Below are 20,579 nucleotides of genomic sequence, written 5' to 3' on the forward strand. Positions count from 1 at the left end.
CACACACACATATCCATCCGCATATCCATGGATATGTGTGTGTGTGTGTGTGTGCGAGTGTACACCTGTCCTTTTTTTCCCCTAAGGGAAGTCTTTCCGCTCCCGGGATTGGAATGACTCCTTACCCTCTCCCTTAAAACCCACATCCTTTCATCTTTCCCTCTCCTTCCCTCTTTCCTGACGAAGCAACTGCCAGTTGCGAAAGCTCGTAATTCTGTGTGTGTGTTTGTGTGTTTTGTTCATGTGCCTGTCTGCCGGCGCTTTCCCGCTTGGTAAGTCTTGGAATCTTTGTTTTTAATATATATATATATATATATATATATATATATATATATATATATATATATATATATATATATATATATATAAAACAGAAAGAAACTTATATATATTAAGCTCAAACCTGTTTTGTCACATGCTGGAGGCAAATAACTAAATGCATAAAACAGTGGTAACTCCAGGTAGGAATATCAGCAATATTAGGATAGATTGCTACTCACCATAAAGATGACCCATTGCACCATAAAGATGACCCATTGGGTCACACATTATGGGTTTCAGCCAAAGCCTTCTTCAGCAAAGAAAACACATGCTCATTCATGCAAGCAAGTACACCTCATGCACATGTGACCTCTACCACCAGCAGCCCTTTGCTGAAGAAGGCTTTTGCCAAAAACTAGTAACGTGTAACATTATTTTTGTTTTGCTTGTCTGCAATTCAATGGGTCATCTTTATGGTGAGTAGCAATCTCTTTTCCTGACAGAGTATTAATGAATGAGTAAATATATTAAATTACAGCAAACAAAACTAGAAGACAAACAAGTAATCATTCTAGATAATTAATAGCATTAGAATAACAACTACTGGCAAATGATAACTGGATTGTAACACAAAGCATAGTACCAGCCAAGTTACAGAATTTCACTACAGGCAAGACTGCAAAGTAGTGAAGAATTAACAGACAAATCTAGTGCATTGCATCAAATGAATAGGAAGCTTGCAGAATAAAATTAAAACTAAAGAGTTAGTCCTGAAAGAAGTATCGGGACAGAAGGTGGGTACTCAATGTATTGGGTAATTTCTGTTAGTGATCTGCTGTAGTTATTCAAAAGATTTAATAACTACTTCCTGTCAATAGCTGGCAAGTTAAACTGAAATATCATTGGTACTAGAAGTATGCAGAACTTTAAAAGCTGCTGTTAAGAGACAGCTATATCACATGCAGCTACAACAAATGAATAAGGAGCAAGATTATTCAAGCAATTAAATATCTTAAGACAAAAAAGTGAATATGTTTATTATGTTGTTGATGTAATTTCTATTGAGTTGTAGTATTTATCAGCAATATGTAAGAAGTGTAACCAACTTCCAATGTTATGAACAACTCCTTATTTTCGTTACAGGTCTCGCCTGGCTCATTATACCATCCGGAATAGGTTATTACTCAACCTCATTTACATACAACTCATGGCGCATCTTTCTCCTCATGTGTGCACTACCAAGTTTCATTGTTGCTGTATTGCTTGTCTTTCTGCCAGAGAGCCCCAAGTTTCTCATAATGAGAGGCAAGAAAGATAAAGCACTCAACATTTTCCAGCGCATCTACCAAATCAACACAGGGAAACCAGCTGATACTTACCAGGTGGGAATTTGTTTTCCTTTTTTTCTTCTTTTTTTTAAGGCCAAAATTGTCAATGTCAAAGATTTTTCAGCAGCACAGCTTGTGTTACTCTTTGATTATGGTATTGCATTGTGTAGAATTGTACCCATGCACAAAAATAACCCACCTTTGAAACAATATACCAATACAACTGGGGGCTGGGCCAATTCACACATAGGTTGCACTTATATTAAATATTTATTTTCCAAGAACATCACAGTACCTTAAATTGTATGTTTCACACTAATAGTGTATAAAGAATTCTTTACTAAAGCCAAACTTATTTTGGATTCAATATCCTTAAAAACACTACAGCTTGGCCAACTGACACCTATTATCATTTTCAACCTTTTAAGAAAAATTCAAGCAATTTTATTAAAAGGGAGAATTACTAAGATTCCAAAATATTTTAAAACAAGGACAGATCTTAACATGCCTCTGCAGTTCAAATTTTAGGTCAAAATTAATCGATTTGAACAGATTCACAGCATTTCTCATAACATAGCTCTACTTAGTCCATCGCTTAACAAGACAAGACAGATTAAAGTTAGATGGAATATTATAATTCACTGCTGCTGAACACAATGTTTGCCACATTTCTTAAACCACTGCTATAATTCGTACTGTCCACTCCTGTAACCTCCCACATAGAACTTGTCAAAGCGGCAAACAGCTTTGAGCCCCACCATCCATTGGCATCAATTAGTGGCTTCCAAAACAGCTGTCTCTCCTACATAAGCTCTCCCCTGTGTGCCACTGCTAAACCCCACTCAAGTCAGTGCTCCTAGCCTGTGATCACAGCACCAAAATACAGACCCAGCATACTGACCATTCCTGTAGTAGGTGCATGGTATGGACTTCCTACAGACAGTTGGCCAAGTACCAGACTCAGAATGCATAAAAATGTATTTGCAGTTGCAAATATGGAAAACCATTAGCTGTGTAATGGAATGACAACACTGAAAATGTGTACGGACTGGGACTCGAACCCAGATTTCCCACTTGTCACAAGCAGTCGTCTTACCATTAGGTTGTCCAAGTATGACTCATGGCCAGACCACAACTTCCATATGTTATCAACCATGTGTCTACAACTTTCACTCTTACATTCATTAAGTATAATCCCGTATAAGAAAGACATTTTAATTGAAAGTCACTTGCATGGTGACGGTAGTTAAATTTGATATTCCAGTGCCTGCTTGCATGTCCGAAGCAACATTGCTGTGTACTTATGAACAACACAGGCACAGCTATGTTGTAGATTCAAAATATATGAGAACTGACACAAAAGTAAGAATTTGTATAGTAAGCTGAATCCATGGGTGATACAAGGATAGATTAATTTTTTACAAATAGTAACAGTCAATAAATTAGTGCCTAAATAACTGAAATTGGTGAAGTTACTATAGAAGGTATCTCACTGAATATTGAATTCAATAAACTGGATAGAAAAGTGCCCTTTAACTTCTATATATAATAATTATTGCTCTCTTAAACACAACTAGGTGAAATTAATCAGGATAAAATATAATTATTAGTATAAGATTATTGATCACTACTTGCCAAATAGTTGAAGTGTTGAATAGCAGATGGTCATATCAAGAGGAAAGATTACTGCCTAAACCTTTGAACAACTCTGTCTTTGTACTAAAGCTCTGCCAGTAATTGTTTTACTCCATGCCTGTGTACTGTGTAACACACATCTTATGGACAGTGATCCATCCTCCTATATTTACAGGACCAGGACAGTAGTAGTCCACAGCAGCAGCATAGTGACTTAACATAAGAAAGGGAATAAAGAAAAGTGACACTGCTGATAGGGTTAATACAGACCCGCTACAGAAATTCCCCGTCTTCTCACTTCTCAGCTTCCTTCTTGTGCACAAAAATTACATTTTTCGGTTTTTGTGACATCATACCAGCTTTTGTTTTTCTCTATTTGTCCCATATATCACACTGTATCTTCTTGCCTCCCTGCCCCCCCCCCTTTTCTTCACACACACACACACACACACACACACACACACACACACACACACACACACATACACATTCTAACTTTTACAAAGCTCTCTCTCTCTCTCTCTCTCTCTCTCTCTCTCTCTCTCTCTCTCTCTCTAGGCATATAACAGTGTTTTAGATTATAAATTATTATATGAATGCTTTTACAGGTTAAGGAACTAATTGTTGACCTTCCCAAATACGATCCAGAGAAGAGAAAGGAGAAAAAACTACTGGCATGTTGGAAAGTTAGAGAGATGCTTAGTGATATCATGAGCAACAGCAAACATTTGTTCATGCCACCTATATTAAAATTTACTCTCATTTCAATAACAATAAACTTCACATTCCATATAGGGTGAGTAAGATATGCTAAAAACTATTACTTACATACATTTATAGTACTAAGTACATACAGATACATAGTAATTCACTAATAGTTGTACAAAATAAATATCATAAAGTGAAAGCACAGTAGGACTGACATTCAGATATTAACTTCAAGTTCCAGGTCTTGTTAATTTTGATGAATCGGAGAAGTTCAATTTTAACTTTAATTATTGGTGTGGGCTACTATAAAATTGAAAGTCAAACACCTAGAGGTTCATCTGCATCCTGAAAAACAGAGATCATCATTGGTGGTTGTTAGAAATGCTACACAGGAGACAGGAATTGGGAAAATGAAAAAGGAATATGCAGAAAGTAACAATATTATGAAAATTAAAGTTGCTGCTCACCATATAGCGGAGATGCTGAGTCACAGATAGGCACAACAAAAAGACTGTCACAAAAAGGCCCATAAGGCCGTCGTCAAAAATAGTTCATGGACACACACACACACACACACACACACACACACACACACACACACACACACACACACACACACAGCTGCAGTCTCAGGCAACTGTAGCCACACTGCGAGCAGCAGCACCAATGCATGATGGGAGTGGCAACTGGGTGAGGTTTGCTGCTGGGGAGCGTGCAGGGACAAAGTGGAGAGGGTAGGGCAGCTAGGTGCAGCGGGGAGGTTAAGCAGAAGGTAGGGGAGAGGTGTGGACAGGGGGCACAGAAAAGGAAAGAAGTAAAAAGACTGGGTGTGATAGTGGAGTGAGGGCAGTGTAGTGCTGGAATGGAAACAGGAGGCTGGATGGGTGAGGACAATGACTAATGAAGATTGAGGCCAGGAGAGTTATGAGAATGCAGGATATATTGCAGGGACTGCACCTAGCGGTCAACCCCCTCCACCTTTTCCCTGCCCTCTCCCCAGCAGCACTGTATTGTTCACCATCCCTACCCTACTATCCCTTCCCCTCCCTGCCCCAGCCTCCTCCTTACTCCCTCCCAGTCGGGACTCCCATCATGCACTGGTGCTGCTGCACACAGTGTGGCTACAGTTGCCTGAGATGGCAGTCATGTGTGTGTGAGTTGCGTTTGCCTGAGAGAGTGGAGTGAGTGTGTGTGTGTGTGTGTGTGTGTGTGTGTGTGTGTGTGTGTGTGTGTGTGTGTGTGTGACCTATTTTTGATGAAGAGCTTTATTTGTGACAGTCTTTTTGTTGTCCCTATGTGTGAATCAGCATCTCCGCTATATGGTGATAGCAACTTAACTTTTCATAATATTGTTACATTTCATCCTGGATTTTCCATTGTTTGAATATGCAGAAAGAAAATTCTTGGTTGTTTTGATATAAAATGTGTAAGTGATGTACAAGACATGGAATACACTGAAAAGACACCCACAAGATCACTGAAAGAAGAAGAGGAAGACAAATTAGCAGTCTTAATAAGTAAGACTGCACTTGCAGCATGACAGCTAGTTCTGCCTGAGAAATTGTTAATTTGTAAGGAGTACATCTGAAATGTCAGATTTCAGTATTTGTTTGTAACCACTGTATTGGAAGGTGATAAATATACATTCCTGCCAATGCTGTGTCAGCATATTGCACAGTATGAGCATAATTACAATATGTTAACTTTCTTTTTACATGATTATATTTGTCACAGAGTTATCGAGCATTGGATTACAATGTATAGCTGACACTTCACAATGCTTGAATGAAGCACTTTCTCATCACCTGCATGTGGTGATCTTAACCATTGGTGAAATTTCCTAGAAGGCCACTAGTTATGACAAACTGTAGAACAGTCAGGTGACAAGCAACAAGCTTAGGTAACTGCATGATCTATTAAGTGAAAAATGGTGAAAGTAAGCAATCTGAGAGGGGGAGAGGGGGGGGGGACACTGAATCCAAATGCAAAAATAAGTATTTCTCTTGTTGTGTGGGTCTCTGTTGCTCTCAATCCCAAGGCTTACTGATGTTATATTCAATATATCTGTAATTATGTCATCAGTGCTGCGAATTTCAGTCTTGAGGAGCAGTAGCAAGGATTTAGTGTCTTATATTCTGACAAAGCTTGGTAACCTTTTTTTTCCAGTCAGCAATTGCCAAAGGGAAAAACATCACGAACTGAAAAACACCAAGTATCAGATTAAGGATTGAAAAAGGATGCTTAAAACTGCATTCACTAATGTGTGCTTACTATGCATATTTTATTGTGCATCTGAAATATGGCCTCACATTCTGGAGAAATTCCCCAGCAACTTCACAAGACATTTAAAATTCAAAAGAGAGCCAGTAGATTTATTACATGGAGCAGAGGTAGACAGTCATGTAAACCCTAGTTTGAAACATTGAAATGCAACAATTGCCATTCATGTATTTTTTTAAATGTAATTGACCATGATTGTAGTAACATGAGAGTGATGGTGCTAGTAAGAGAAAAACTTTGATGTACACAATTGCAATACAAAATGAAAATAAACAGACATGTAGTACAAGTTTGTGTCTGAAAAGTGCATGCTGTAAAGGAATTAAACTGTGCAGCAAGTTGCCAGATGATATAAAATATATGTTAAATATAAATACATTTGTAACATCTAAAGGAACTTTATGTACATATAGGCTTACTTACAAGCATGTTTTTTTTTTAAACAAGTACTAGGTTTACATAATGTTCTGTATCATCCAGTATATCATGCTGAATATGGTCAAATAAGCCACATTCATTTCTCAATGTCACCTAAGCACTTGCCTGAGTTCATTAAAGAGGTAATTTGGCAGGAAAGTGCTGGCAGAATGTAAATATTTTAGGAATAAATGAAACCACTTACCGAGAAGCAGAAGCATTGACTTATTGCCAGCCACACACAACAAAGAAAGAAAACTTGCATGTTTTTGAAAGGGGGGATGGAATTTGTGTGTGTGCGTGCGTGTGGGCCTGTCAACAACTCAATGATTCTGCTTTTCAGTAGGTGGCCTCCTTCATTCCTAAAGCATTCAACAAGGTAATTTGTTCCCTAAAGACATATTATGAGTTGCACCACTAAGAATCTTGGCAAAGAAAGAGAAAATTACACAACTATTTCGTTTATTATAATTTGGTTTTGTACATTATTTTATTAAAGACATAATTTTCTCTCTACATAATCCAATACAAAGTAAAACTCGGAAAAAAAAATTATATATGTAGCTCTAATTTGTTCTGAGCTTTTCAATTGGGACGCAATGATGAAAACAGTAAATATGAGAGAGGCCAGTAGTTAGATGCTATTCTTATTTTTGTAGATTCATATCACCAGTCCATGTTTTCATTAATAAGAGTATTTAAAATATATCTGATGGCAAAGTAGCTATTATCCTTCCCTCATCTTCATTCTGTCTTCCCTCAAAAGGTTAATCTGTAAGGTTTTGTACTGTACTCTCATTGGCCTTGTTGTCTACAAATGCATAAGACATTGGACAAGTCAGTTTAATATACATAAAAATGAAAGTGAATACTATGTATACTTATTTAAAATTACAGTAATACATTTAAACATTGGTCAACTGAGTAAAAGCAATGATGCTGTAAACAAACATTGAAGATGTTCCACAGGCTTTGGCCTCAGTATTTGCTTTTATGTTTTTCACAAAGTTTGTTATAAAGTTTAATTTCCATATGGAAACTATGATTTTGGAGCAGGAATGTGTTAGTTTCAGTCCTAAGTATGCAAGTGTGGTACAGTGGTCATGGACATCACAGGTTTTTTTTTCCACTGGTGGGTTACATAAGTGCTTTCAGTGATGTTTTAAAGCAGGCCAAGACTTCGCAAGTTGCCCAGTGTTTATATTTCCTTATTTTATATTTTAAGACAACAAACTGACTTTAAAAGTTTTCAGCTCTATGATGTTTAAGTTAGCTATAAATTTTCAGCTGTATCTCCTGGCTCTTGAAGTCATCAGCATGGTTTGATAATGACATTGTGTAGCACATTGATTGCTATAAGGTTCGTCACTTGTAACATTCTTTGTTTAGTGTGGTACTATGTACAAATATGACACAATACCAGGAAATTTTATAGCTGCTCCTTACCAAAGTCCAGGAAGTAAGGAGTCACATGAGTTGTTTACATTTTTCATTTACTGATCAGTATTAAAATTTTCTGGAGAGAGAAGTTGAATTTGAAAACAGAACATGGTAAAGAGTGTTATCTATTTTTAAATCACTTCAGTTCTGCAATTATCATAAAATTTCTACAAATATTACTGGGGGAGTGTTTGTGTGGTGTGTCACTGGATCACTGCTGGACATACAAACATATTGCTTTCTATTATGTAGGTACTATGGTCTCATGATGTGGTTTCCTGAACTCTTCAACCGCTTTGATGAATATGGGCGCATGCATCCTGGACAGTCAGCATCTGTGTGTGAAGTGACGGATTTTGTAGTGAAGTATGGTTCACATTCAGATGAGAATGTATGCAGTGATAAAATTGAGAGCCAAGTCTTCATGGAATCATTGATCACAGTTGCTTCTGCCATACCCAGTAATATCATCGCTGTTCTTGGCATGGATCATTTGGGCCGTAAATTCTTCCTAGGTAATATATATATTTTACAACATAAGGAATTTGATATTTGCTGTGCACAGTTGATTAACATATCATGTAACACCATAACTCCAGTCACAGCTTTTGTTAATGGTGATTATGACATTTTTAAATAACTAAATCCATACAAATATGGTATGGAAAGTTCTCCCACCAACATAAATCGCGCATAAGGACCATGAAGATAAGATATGAGAAATTAGTTCTCATACAGAGGTGTACAGACAGTCATTTTTCCCTCACTCTATTTTCTAGTGGAACAGGAGTGGGAAATAACAAGTAGTGGTACAGGGTACCCTTTGCCACGCACCTTAAGGTGGCTTGTGGAGTATCTATGTAGATGTAGATGTAAATGTAGATAGATGAAGAAACCCTATAAACCCCATGAGCTTTTGTTTTATAATTTTTACAATTGTATTAACTTCAGTGAAGGATGTTCATGCTACTTCTAGTTCCTTAAGATTTTGTGGAATTACATTTTTAATATATTATCTTGCTTCTTCAACTGAACCATTTAATCCTGTATTTGCTGTTACATTTACAAAGTGATTTTGAAAAGTACTTACAGCTTATGAATTATCAATTAAACATTGGCATTTAGTTTAATTGTTATGGAATCCTGTTCTCTGAATGGCTCCCCTGTCTTCCATTGTCAATGTCCCATATCTTATTATCTGCATTATTTATTTCTGTCAGGACATGCATACTTTTTGACAATTTAATGACTTGCCTTAGAGTACTACAGCATTTTTTATAGTATGTGAGTAATGTTGGATCTTGACTTACCCTGGCCATTACATAAATTTCCCTCTTCCTCTTACATTAGATTTTAATTCCCTTATGTATCCACAACTTACCTTTATTTATTACTTTTAAGGATCTTCAGGATAATTTTTTAGGAAAGCAACTTTCAAATATTGACACATCTATACTATGGAATAAATTGAATTTGAAGGGTTTGCTGTTAGTGATTCTTCTGAATGAATTGTGCCACAAGCGGTGTAAATTTACTTGGTGTCCTTGTCGAGAGGCTGCATTCTTAGCTCTTAAACAGGCAGTACAGTCTGCACCAGTGTTAGATGTACTGGATTTTAATGAAAAAATTATTTTACAAACTGACGCCTCAGGGCAAGGACTTGGATGGGTTCTGTTACAAGAAAAAGAAGGGGAGCGGAGGGCTGTTACTTATGCTTCAAGGAAGTTAAATGAATTGGGGAAGAAGTACTCCATATATGAGCTAGACACTGTCACTGTTTTGTTTGAGATGGGGAAATTTAACTACTACCTGGAGCACCAGAAATTTATGCTGGAAACAGACAAGAAAGTCCTGAGATGGGTACTCAATAGACCCCATAAGACAGAACGAATTGTGAGGTGGACTTAACAAGATTCTCAGACTTTGATTTGAGATCTGCAATGTCAAGGGCTCTCACAACATATTGGCCAATAATTTAAGTTGCATGCAAGAGGAACAGACAGGTCAAATTGGTTCCACCCTGACTCAGATTCCTTGTCTGTTCAGAGATATTAGAGAATTTCAAGATCAGAATGAACATTTGAGAGTCACCAAGCGGAGGATTGAGGGTGCTGAGTATGCCAATCCTTATTCAGGTGCTGTGTTGTTGCAAGGCATGTGGCTCGGACAACTGAAGGTTGTAGTACCTGAGGACCTGATCCCACTGCACTGTCATTAAAGTATTTCCATTAATCCCAAGATCCCAAGTGTGAGGGGGGGGGGGGGGGGGGGGGTTAGGAGGTACACAAAACATGGTGGGAAAAGATGAGGAACTTTTCTTGTGGCCAAAAATGGCTGCAGAGATTAACAACAGGGTAGCCAACTGTCTGGATGTGCTCTGAGTAAACTTGCTCAGATATCAGGGTCAGGTACTTGACATCAAAACCCAATGGTAAGGCATTTCATTGCATGTGTACTGATTTCGTCAGTCCCCTCCCAAGATATAGGGATAGGAACAAGTATATTTTGGTTTGTATTGATGCCTGTACCAAATTTGTATGGTTGCTACCTATCAGAGGGGCGACCACCCGAGGGTTATATATATATATAGAGGTGGAGCCCCTCCACGTCCACACCGGCATGATGGCCAACACAAAAGGTCTACTGCCATCTCTGCATAAGGGTTAGTATTCACTAAAGTGAGGTATTGCAGGATGTGGGTACTGTGATGTTTGCATACATCTGGTTAAGATTAACCATTAATACGTGCTCATCTGGAGATAGATTGGTCGAAATCTGACGAAGGGTAGCGGTTTTAGGGCAGAGGAAAAAAAGTGCCAAGGCAAGGGCCAAGGGAAAAAAACCTGTGTGATAGTTAGGTCGGGTGGTAAGAGCAGTAGCGGTTGTCTTGCTGCCTGCGATAGGTTGTGCAAGGATAGACTTTGTTAGTAGCGGGTATCATGCTTGTCGATATCTTGGTGTTGTGCATTGTGCTGCTCGGCGGCTGGCGCTGGGTGCTGGTACAGAGTCCTCGTTCAGCGTCAGCAACCTGCAACAGTTAGGTTTGTTATCAATCTTGTGTCCGATAGGTCATATACCGGAAGCACAGTGTGAGGGAATGTTGGCAGCTTGTTTCTGCGCCTGTGGGCGAGCTCGTCAGTTCCGTGCTGTGGCCTGTTGGTCGGCTCTAGTAGCAGCTGGTAGTTGCTGATATGCAGGGGCTTACCAACGTTTGTCACTGTTTGCATATGTTAGTTTACCATAGGTGGCTATGCCCTAGCTAGCAGTGTCTTTGGCCACTTGTGTTTCCACCTGTGGTTGTGATCGTAGTTTCCCAGAGTGAGGATGAAAGGATTGTTCGAGTGTCTCGAGTTCCTGTATAGTCGTGTGGTGTGTTTTTTGAATACTTCCTTGAGGGTATCAAGGTGGTATTCATGGTGAAGATCCATGGTGCATGTGTAGCGTGGAGCATTTCTAATGATTCGTTTCACCTTGTTCTGTATGATCTGCAGGCGACGCAGTCGTGTAGGAGCTGCATATCCCCAGACGGGAGATGCGTACGTCGTCAGAGGTCTAATCAGTGTCATGTATATGGACCTCGACACCCTCCTATTCAGTGTTTTTTCCCTGTTGAGCATTGGGTAGAGCTGTCTGAGCCTCGCGTGTGCTCGGTTGGCAACGTATTCAATATGGTCCCCACATGTAAGTTTCCGGTCCAGCCAGACACCAAGGTACCTGACTTTCGACCACCCGAGTGGTCACCCAGAATTTAAGTAGGAATTTTGGGACCTTCATATTGCTGAAATCCATTGTTACTATTCAAATCCCTCTTGTGCTGAGCACCCTAATTGCAATCTCAGACATGCCTTGATTGCCTACCATCATGAGTATTAAAGTAATTGGTACAGTTCCCTACTCTGTTTGACCATGGCATTTAATACCATGTGTCATGAGGCTCATGGATCAACACAACCCTACTTTTTTCTGGGGTATCAGGTTGCAACTCCACTGTGCAACTATTGGGTAATGAAGATCTATTGCCTGAAGGGAAGAACCCCGACAGGTTGCTGCGCAGTGGAGGCACACAGGAAGGAAGCTGTGTGTCACAATCAGCAGTGCCAGCCAAATTCTTATTGAGTAGGTGATGATGCCTGCATTAAGAATTTCTAGGGGTTCAGTAGAGGAACAGAAGGAATCTCTAAAAACCTGTTGCCCAGTATAGAGGACCATTGTGTATCAGATTATTTCTTACCCTGGTAATGCTGCTGTTAGGAGATCAGCACTCTGGGCTGGAGGTTACAGTCCACCTCACTCAGATCAAACCAGGTGCTAAGAATTAATGAAGGGAGTTTTTGGCCCCATCTGAGATTTGGGGGCAGGTGGAGGGGAGTATGTGCTGTGTTGGTAGTGGTGCCACCTATTTTCTATCTTTCTCCTTCTCCAAGGACGGAGTTCATAGTCTGTGCCATCCAGTGGCACAATGAGGTTGTGTGGCACTAGTGCATGCTAGAGGGTGCAGTGGCAGGTGGAGCATGAAGGGACATCCAGGACAGAGGCAGACAGCTATGAAGTGACTGAAAACTTGGACAGACTGTGGATTGTGTGATCTGTGTGTATTGCTGGTCTCTGGAGTTACATGCCCGAGCTGTCTGTCAGTCCTGGTGGTTTGGCAGAACAGTTCTGTGATCCACATGTGACGATTGTAGTGGGAGGCATGGATTACTCATGGCTGAATTGATAATGTTTATCTGGTGGGGCACTGTGTTGCCTTTCAGACTTATGAGTGATGCATGCATGTCATAGTGTAAAAGTAAGACATGTTAGAAGTTGTGTAACTTCCATGACATAAAACTGGTGTGGACATGTTGTGATAGTAAGAGGAACTTGGCCTCTTTTCACCATGCAGAGAACAAAGGAAGATATATTTTGTCTTTTAAACTATAGGACACTGTTTTAGTGTGTGGTTATTCTACAAAGCCTAATTCATGAAGTACTCAAGGTTACGAAGTATTTGACAGAATCATTTTAACGCACCCATGTTATTTGCCTGTCATGGATTCTTGAAGGTGGTGATATTCAAAGTGTAGGCCATAATGTACAATTATTTGGCTAAAACAAATACTAACAAAGAGATAGAGGGGCTGTCCAGTACTTACCTCAGCTCAGTACAGCCGATAGATACACAAAACAGAACAGAAAATTTACATTCCTAGCTTTCAGATCTTTGTTCCTTCATCAGGAAGGAGGGAGGGGGAAAAGGGAAGAAGGTAAAGTGGATTCAGTTACTCACAACCCAAGTTATGAAGCAACAGGGAAAGGTAAACAGGGAGGGTAGTAAGGGTGGGGGGGGGGGGGGGCAAGGGAGAGAGGGAAGGGTAGCTGAAAGGGAGAGAAGTAAAAAGACTGTTAGTGCATTGGTGAAATAGAGGGCTTTGAAGTGCTGGAATGGAAACAGGGAAGGAGCTAGATGGGTGGGACAATGACCAATGATTAACAAAAGTTGAGGCCAGGAGGGTTACGAGAATGTATAATATGTTGCAGAAAGAGTTCCCACCTGCACAGTTCAGAGAAGCTGGTGTTGGTGGGAGGGATCCAGATGGCACAGGCTGTGAAGCAGTCACTGAAATGAAGAATGTTGTGTTAGGTAGCATGCTCAGAAATGGGGTGGTCCGCTATTTCTTGGCCACAGTTTGTCAGTGGCCATTCAAGCAGACAGACAGCTTTTTAGTTGTCATGCCCAGATAGAATGCAGCACAGTGGTTGCAGCTTAGATTGTAGATCATATGACTGGTTTCATAGGTAGCCCTGCCTCTTATGGGATACATAGTGGAGTGGTTGGTGGATGTCATCAAATCAAACACTTTTTAGCCATCTAATTTCCAAACTGTTATTTTATTTGGCTACCAGTTTCAGCAATTTACCACACCATCTTCAGGCCCCCTGACCAAGGTGCAGGAAGATTCCAACCTGCATTCCAGTCAAAATAGGGGGCAGCATTCAAATACTGCTATTTGTAGATTTATGCTTGATACACTGATCACTTCATCCACCATCTGCCCAGGTTGGAATCTTCCTACACATTGGTCAATGGGCCTGAAGATGGCATAGTAAATCACTGAAACTGGTAGCCAAATAAAATAAAAGTTTGGAAATTAGACAGCTGAAAATGTTTGATTTGACATCCTGTACTGAACAGTCAAGTCCCACAACCATCTCTGAAAATATGGATGTACAGGGAGTAGGCGATGGTGAGAGATCTTGCATCTATCTCAATTACAGTGATATGAGCCATGAGGCAAGGGATTGGGAACAGGGGTTGGGTAGAGATGGGCAAGGATCTTGTTTGGTTTCAGTGGATGGCAGAATACCACTGTGGGAGTGGAGGGAAGAAGTTCATAGGACATCCCTCATTTCAGGGCACGATGAGAGGCAGTAAAATCTGGACAGAGAATGTGGTCCAGTTGCTCCAGTCTTGGGTGGTACTGAATCACAAGGGGAATGCTCTTCTGTGTCCAGTCAGTGGGACTTTGTGACATGAGGAGTAACTGGAAAGATAAGGCATGGGGGATCTGTTTTTGTATAAGGTTATGAGGGTAACTACACTCTGTGAAGGTCTCAGTGAGAGGCTTGTATTTCGAGAGGGACCACTTGTCACTACTTGTACAACTTCCACAGGTGCCTAGGCTGTCTGGAAGGGACTTCTTGATATGGGAAGGGTGGCAACTGTCAAGGTGGAGGTATTCCTGGTGGTTAGTAGGGTTGATATGGACAGTGGTAGTGATATAGCCATCTTTGAGTTGGAGGTCAACATCGAGAAAAGTGGCTTGTTTGGTTGAGTAGGACCAGGTGAAACAAATGGGGGAGGAAGTGTTGCAGTTCTGGAGGAATGTGGATAGGGTGTCCACGCCCCTGATCCAGATCATGAAGATTTCATCAATAAATCTATTAAAAACAAAGATTCCAAAACTTACCAAGTGGGAAAGCGCCAGTAGACAGGCACAATGAAGAAAACACACAAACACACACAGAATTACTAGCTTTCGCAACCGATGGTTGCTTCTTCAGGAAAGAGGGAAGGAGAGGGAAAGACGAAAGGATGTGGGTTTTAAGGGAGAGGGTAAGGAGTCACTCCAATCCCGGGAGCGGAAAGACTTCCCTTAGGGGGAAAAAAGGGCAGGTGTACACTCGCACACACACACATATCCATCCGCACATACACAGACACAAGCAGACATGTCTCCCAGGATTAGAATGACTCCTTACCCTCTCCCTTAAAACCCACATCCTTTCGTCTTTCCCTCTCCTTCCCTCTTTCCTGAAGAAGCAACCATCGGTTGCGAAAGCTAGTAATTCTGTGTGTGTGTTTGTGTGTTTTGTTCATTGTGCCTGTCTGCCGGCGCTTTCCCGCTTGGTAAGTTTTGGAATCTTTGTTTTTAATATATTTTTCCCATGTGGAAATTTCTTTCTATTTTATTTACATCATCAATAAATAGATGAGGTGTTTGGGATTTTTGGTGTTTAGGAAGGATTCCTCTAGATGGCCCATGAATAGGTTGACATAGGATGGTGCCATGCGAGTGTCCATAGTGTACTCTGGATTCGTTTGTACCATCCAGTTATCTTTCCCATCATGTGCAGCTGCTTGCAGTGTGTCCTCAGCAGCCAGAGACTGCAGATTCACTGTGGAGGGTACAGACAGACTGTTGTCTGGAATGCTTTTGAACAGTTTCTGAAAATTGGCTCGAGCACCCAGCTCAGCAGCCTACAGGCCAGACATTATCGACAATGTCAGTACAGACACAAGGCTTAGCGATCGTGAGTTGCATTTGCATGAGTGTGTGTGTGAATATGTTCTATCTCCGACAAAGGCCTTGTTGGCCAAAAGCTCACATTTTCTGACAGTTCTTTTGTTGTGTCTATCTGAAACTCAAAATCTCCAGTATATGATAAGTAGCAGCTATCCTTTTCATAATACTGCTACATTCCATCCTGGATTTTCCATTGTTGAACAACTATAAATTTAGTATAGATTACATTTAGTTTGAAAGTACATGCTTTTCCAGTGTAACTATGTTCTTTTTATATTACAAAAGAAAGCCATCAGATGCATTAGCAAGCTTACACAATGGTATTCTTCCATAAGTTAGTGAAAAGAGTTCAGAAGACTAATGATACCATATTACATAATTCAGATAATTGTTTTATTTATATAGAGTAACATTTATGTTGTAATTATACACAGTCATTAAATGGAGACTCTCATGAATACAACACATACGTGCAAAATAACTGTTTGGGAACTGTAAATGCAGGGTTCTTATTTTAAAATAGATTCCCAGCCACCGTTAAGAGTATAAAAGGTTGACAATTTTCTAAAGTAAGTAAAAATGCTATCTGATCTGTGGACACTGATACAGGGTGATGAAATAGTTGTAAAGCAAATTTGTAGACAAAACACAAATTTAAAATATGGTTAGTGGGCTGGGGGAGGATAATCATTCTTAGTTGTTTCTGCTCTGATGAGAGACATGGACAATGTGAGTTGTTATGTGAGAAGAACAAATCTACTGAAGTTCACACATAATTCTGCCAGTCACTGAATTACTTAAGAAAGGAGGAAGGGTATTATTCTAATGTAACTAATCAATATGTAAATAAAATAGAAAGAAACTTCCACATGGGAAAAATATATTAAAAACAAAGATTCCAAGACTTACCAAGCGGGAAAGCGACGGTAGACAGGCACAATAAAATAACACACAAACACACACACAACATTACAAGCTTTCGCAACCGGCGGTTGCTTCGTCAGTAAAGAGGGAAGGAGAAGGAAAGATGAAGGGATGTTGGTTTTAAGGGAGAGGGTAAGGAGCCATTCCAATCCCGGGAGCGGAAAGACTTACCTTAGGGGGAAAAAACGATAGGTATATACTCGCGCGCGCACACACACACACACACACACTATATATATATATATAAAGATTCCAAGACTTACCAAGCGGGAAAGCGCCGGCAGACAGGCACATGAACAAAACACACAAACACACACACAGAATTGCTAGTTTTCGCAACCGATGGTTGCTTCTTCAGGAAAGAGGGAAGGAGATGTACACTCGCACACACACACACACATATCCATCCGCACATACACAGACACAAGCAGACATATTTAAAGGCAAAGAGTAAGGGCAGAAATGTCAGTCGAGGCGGAAGTACAGAGGCAAAGAAGTTGTTGAAAGACAGGTGAGGTATGAGCGGCAGCAACTTGAAATTAGCGGAGGTTGAGGCCTGGCGGATATCGAGAAGAGAGGATATACTGAAGGGCGAGTTCCCATCTCTGGAGTTCAGATAGGTTGGTGTTGGTGGGAAGTATCCAGATAACTTGGACGGTGTAACACTGTGCCAAGATGTGCTGGCCGTGCATCAAGGCATGTTTAGCCACAGGGTGATCCTCATTACCAACAAACACTGTCTGCCTGTGTCCATTCATGCGAATGGACAGTTTGTTGCTGGTCATTCCCACATAGAAAGCGTCACAGTGTAGGCAGGTCAGTTGGTAAATCACGTGGGTGCTTTCACACGTGGCTCTCCCTTTGATCGTGTACACCTTCCGGGTTACAGGACTGGAGTAGGTGGTGGTGGGACTTCCTAAAATCCTGCCCCGAAATGAGATCAATCCTTCATGAAATCCTCCCCACTCCACCAAGAGTGTCTTTCCGCCGTCCACCTAACCTTCGTAACCTCTTGGTTCATCCCTATGAAATCCCCAAACCACCTTCCCTACCCTCTGGCTCCTACCCTTGCAACCGCCCCCGGCGTAAAACCTGTCCTATGCACCCTCCCACCACCACCTACTCCAGTCCTGTAACCCGGAAGGTGTACATGATCAAAGGGAGAGCCACGTGTGAAAGCACCCACGTGATTTACCAACTAACCTGCCTACACTGTGACGCTTTCTATGTGGGAATGACCAGCAACAAACTGTCCATTCGCATGAATGGACACAGGCAGACAGTGTTTGTTGGTAATGAGGATCACCCTGTGGCTAAACATACCTTGATGCACGGCCAGCACATCTTGGCACAGTGTTACACCGTCCGAGTTATCTGGATACTTCCCACCAACACCAACCTATCTGAACTCCGGAGATGGGAACTCGCCCTTCAGTATATCCTCTCTTCTCGATATCCGCCAGGCCTCAACCTCCGCTAATTTCAAGTTGCCGCCGCTCATACCTCACCTGTCTTTCAACAACTTCTTTGCCTCTGTACTTCCGCCTCGACTGACATCTCTGCCCTTACTCTTTGCCTTTAAATATGTCTGCTTGTGTCTGTGTATGTGCGGATGGATATGTGTGTTTCTGAAAATTGAATCAAAATCACTACATTAGTTCCTAAGATTAGCCTTCAGTTACAGACAGAAAAATGTAGCAAGGTACTTTAATTTATAATATGTATAGCATGCACTTTAACTGATGCCTACTTGCCAGTCAATGAGGATAATTGTAAAAAACATGAAGACGATAATGAAGCTTGGGAAATGTCAGAAAGCATCATCTCAAAAATTCCCTCAAACTGTGTTAACATTTTAATGGGTGATTTTAGTGCTCAATTAGGTAAAGAGAAAGAACTAAGAAAACGGTGGGTGGATTTCCAGTGCATAAACGAACAAACCAAAATGGCAAAAGACTTGTTGAAATGTGCAAACATTTTAGCCTTAACAGTATATCAACACATTTTAAAAAGAACCCATCTAAACAAACAACCTTGGCCTGCACCCAGTACATTTATTGGGGAATTTCAACTCAATCATGTAGCAATTTCATACCCTAGCTACAAAGAAATTACAAATACCCAACAGGGAAAGGAGCTAACATTGATTCTGACCAGTATTTAACATCCATAAAACTTCAATCGCAAAAACTCTTGAAAACAAAAAAAATGTTATCTCAAGATTTGACACTACTAAAATAACCCCAACTCTAACAAGCAAACTTGATGAAAAAACAACCCAACAATTGGCAAAGCCTAAAAGTAAAGTTCATCAAAACAGCACGAAATTTAGTTCCACTTCAAAAGAGACAAAACTACCCTTTGTGGAATGGGGATTGTGAAACAGCATTTAAATCTGGGCATGAGGCTTTCAAAATTTGTAATAGTAACAAAACTGAAAATACGTACAACACATTTCTAACTGTAAGAAAAGAAACATCTAAATTAAACTGTCTGACTAACAGAAACTACAGAAATGCCCAGCTTTTAGAAATCGAAAGAGACTTCCAAAAGAACAGTACAAGAAACTTTTATAAAACATTGAAAACAAAACTTACCAGTTAGCAACAAAGTCTGTGCTTCAAAAATGAAAATGGTACTTTGGCTCTTAACAACCAGGAAAATTGTAAGGTACTTGTTAATTATTTTGAAAAAACTATTAAACTATCCAGAAACAATGAATAAATTCCAACCACAGTAAACTAATAACACCAACCCTAACTTTAAAGAACCTGATGAAATCGAAATAAGCAAACAAATTAAGAGACTTAAAAACAATAAAGCATCCAGAGAAGACTGTATAATTGCAGAACTACTATAATCAGCTGGCCTGAAGACTATAAAAGAGATCACTCAACTAATTGGACATATCTGGCAAATTGAGAAAATACCTGAGGATTGGAAAACTGTTCTAATTCATCGATTGCATAAAAAAGGAGATAGAACTGATGTCAATAATTACCCAGTAATCTCTCTTCTTCCTGTCACATATAACATTCTCTAGCAGTGTTTAGTTGATCGAACCCAAGAACAGTTATTACAACTTAAAATTGGTGAATATCAAGCAGGCTTTAGACCAACAGATCCCGTCCAGAACAAATTTTGATTTAAAGCTAATCTTTAGGCACCAAAGATTTCTAGTAACAATATTTTATGTACATTTGTGAATTCTAAAAAGGCCTATGACTCAGTTGATTGTGAATCTCTTTTCCAAATTTTAAAAGAACAATGGCCAGATAATAGAAATCGAACACTGATTGAGGAAACATTAACTGACACTAGCTCTGAACCATTTATTATAAAGATGGTATTAGACAGGGAGATGGACTCTCCCCACTACTGTTTAACTGTGTTTTGAAAATGTAATTACAGAATGGTGAGAGCAACAGTTGAGTCAAAATATAGACCAGTCAATCAAGTTAGGCAGAAGTAATATTGGAGTAGATCTGGCAATTTTAACTAAGGGTATGACCACAACACAGAAACAAATTTAAATTCTTAAAGATGTTGTGGAAAAGGTAGGACTAGAAATATTCGAAAAAATGGAATATGTGACGTGCGACAAACAAGCACAAAAAAAAAAAGTTTTTGAACATGACACATGGAAAAATAAAAAAGGTTTCTTAATATAAATACTTGGGGGAAGTCATACAAGAAATTTGTGTAGAAAAAGCTGCAAATGAAGTTCACTATCAAAACATGGCAACTGGATTCAGATTAACACACAATATTCATAACAAAAAATCACTTTCTAAATTGA

At 39.9% G+C, this 20,579-nt stretch overlaps 1 protein-coding gene across 2 annotated transcripts in view; it reads left to right on the top strand.

Annotated features, from left to right (window-relative positions):
* The window catches only part of LOC126281351 (synaptic vesicle glycoprotein 2B), a 493,622-nt gene that overhangs the window by 464,697 nt on the left and 8,346 nt on the right, over positions 1 to 20,579 (top strand). For both annotated transcript variants that reach the window (XM_049980258.1, XM_049980257.1), the window contains exons 8-10: positions 1,405 to 1,643; positions 3,833 to 4,020; positions 8,322 to 8,584. In XM_049980258.1, coding sequence (XP_049836215.1) covers positions 1,405 to 1,643; positions 3,833 to 4,020; positions 8,322 to 8,584 — 690 coding nt within the window. The remainder of the gene's footprint in view (positions 1 to 1,404; positions 1,644 to 3,832; positions 4,021 to 8,321; positions 8,585 to 20,579) is intronic.

Source organism: Schistocerca gregaria, chromosome 7, assembly GCF_023897955.1.
Source record: "Schistocerca gregaria isolate iqSchGreg1 chromosome 7, iqSchGreg1.2, whole genome shotgun sequence".
NCBI lineage: Eukaryota > Metazoa > Arthropoda > Insecta > Orthoptera > Acrididae > Schistocerca > Schistocerca gregaria.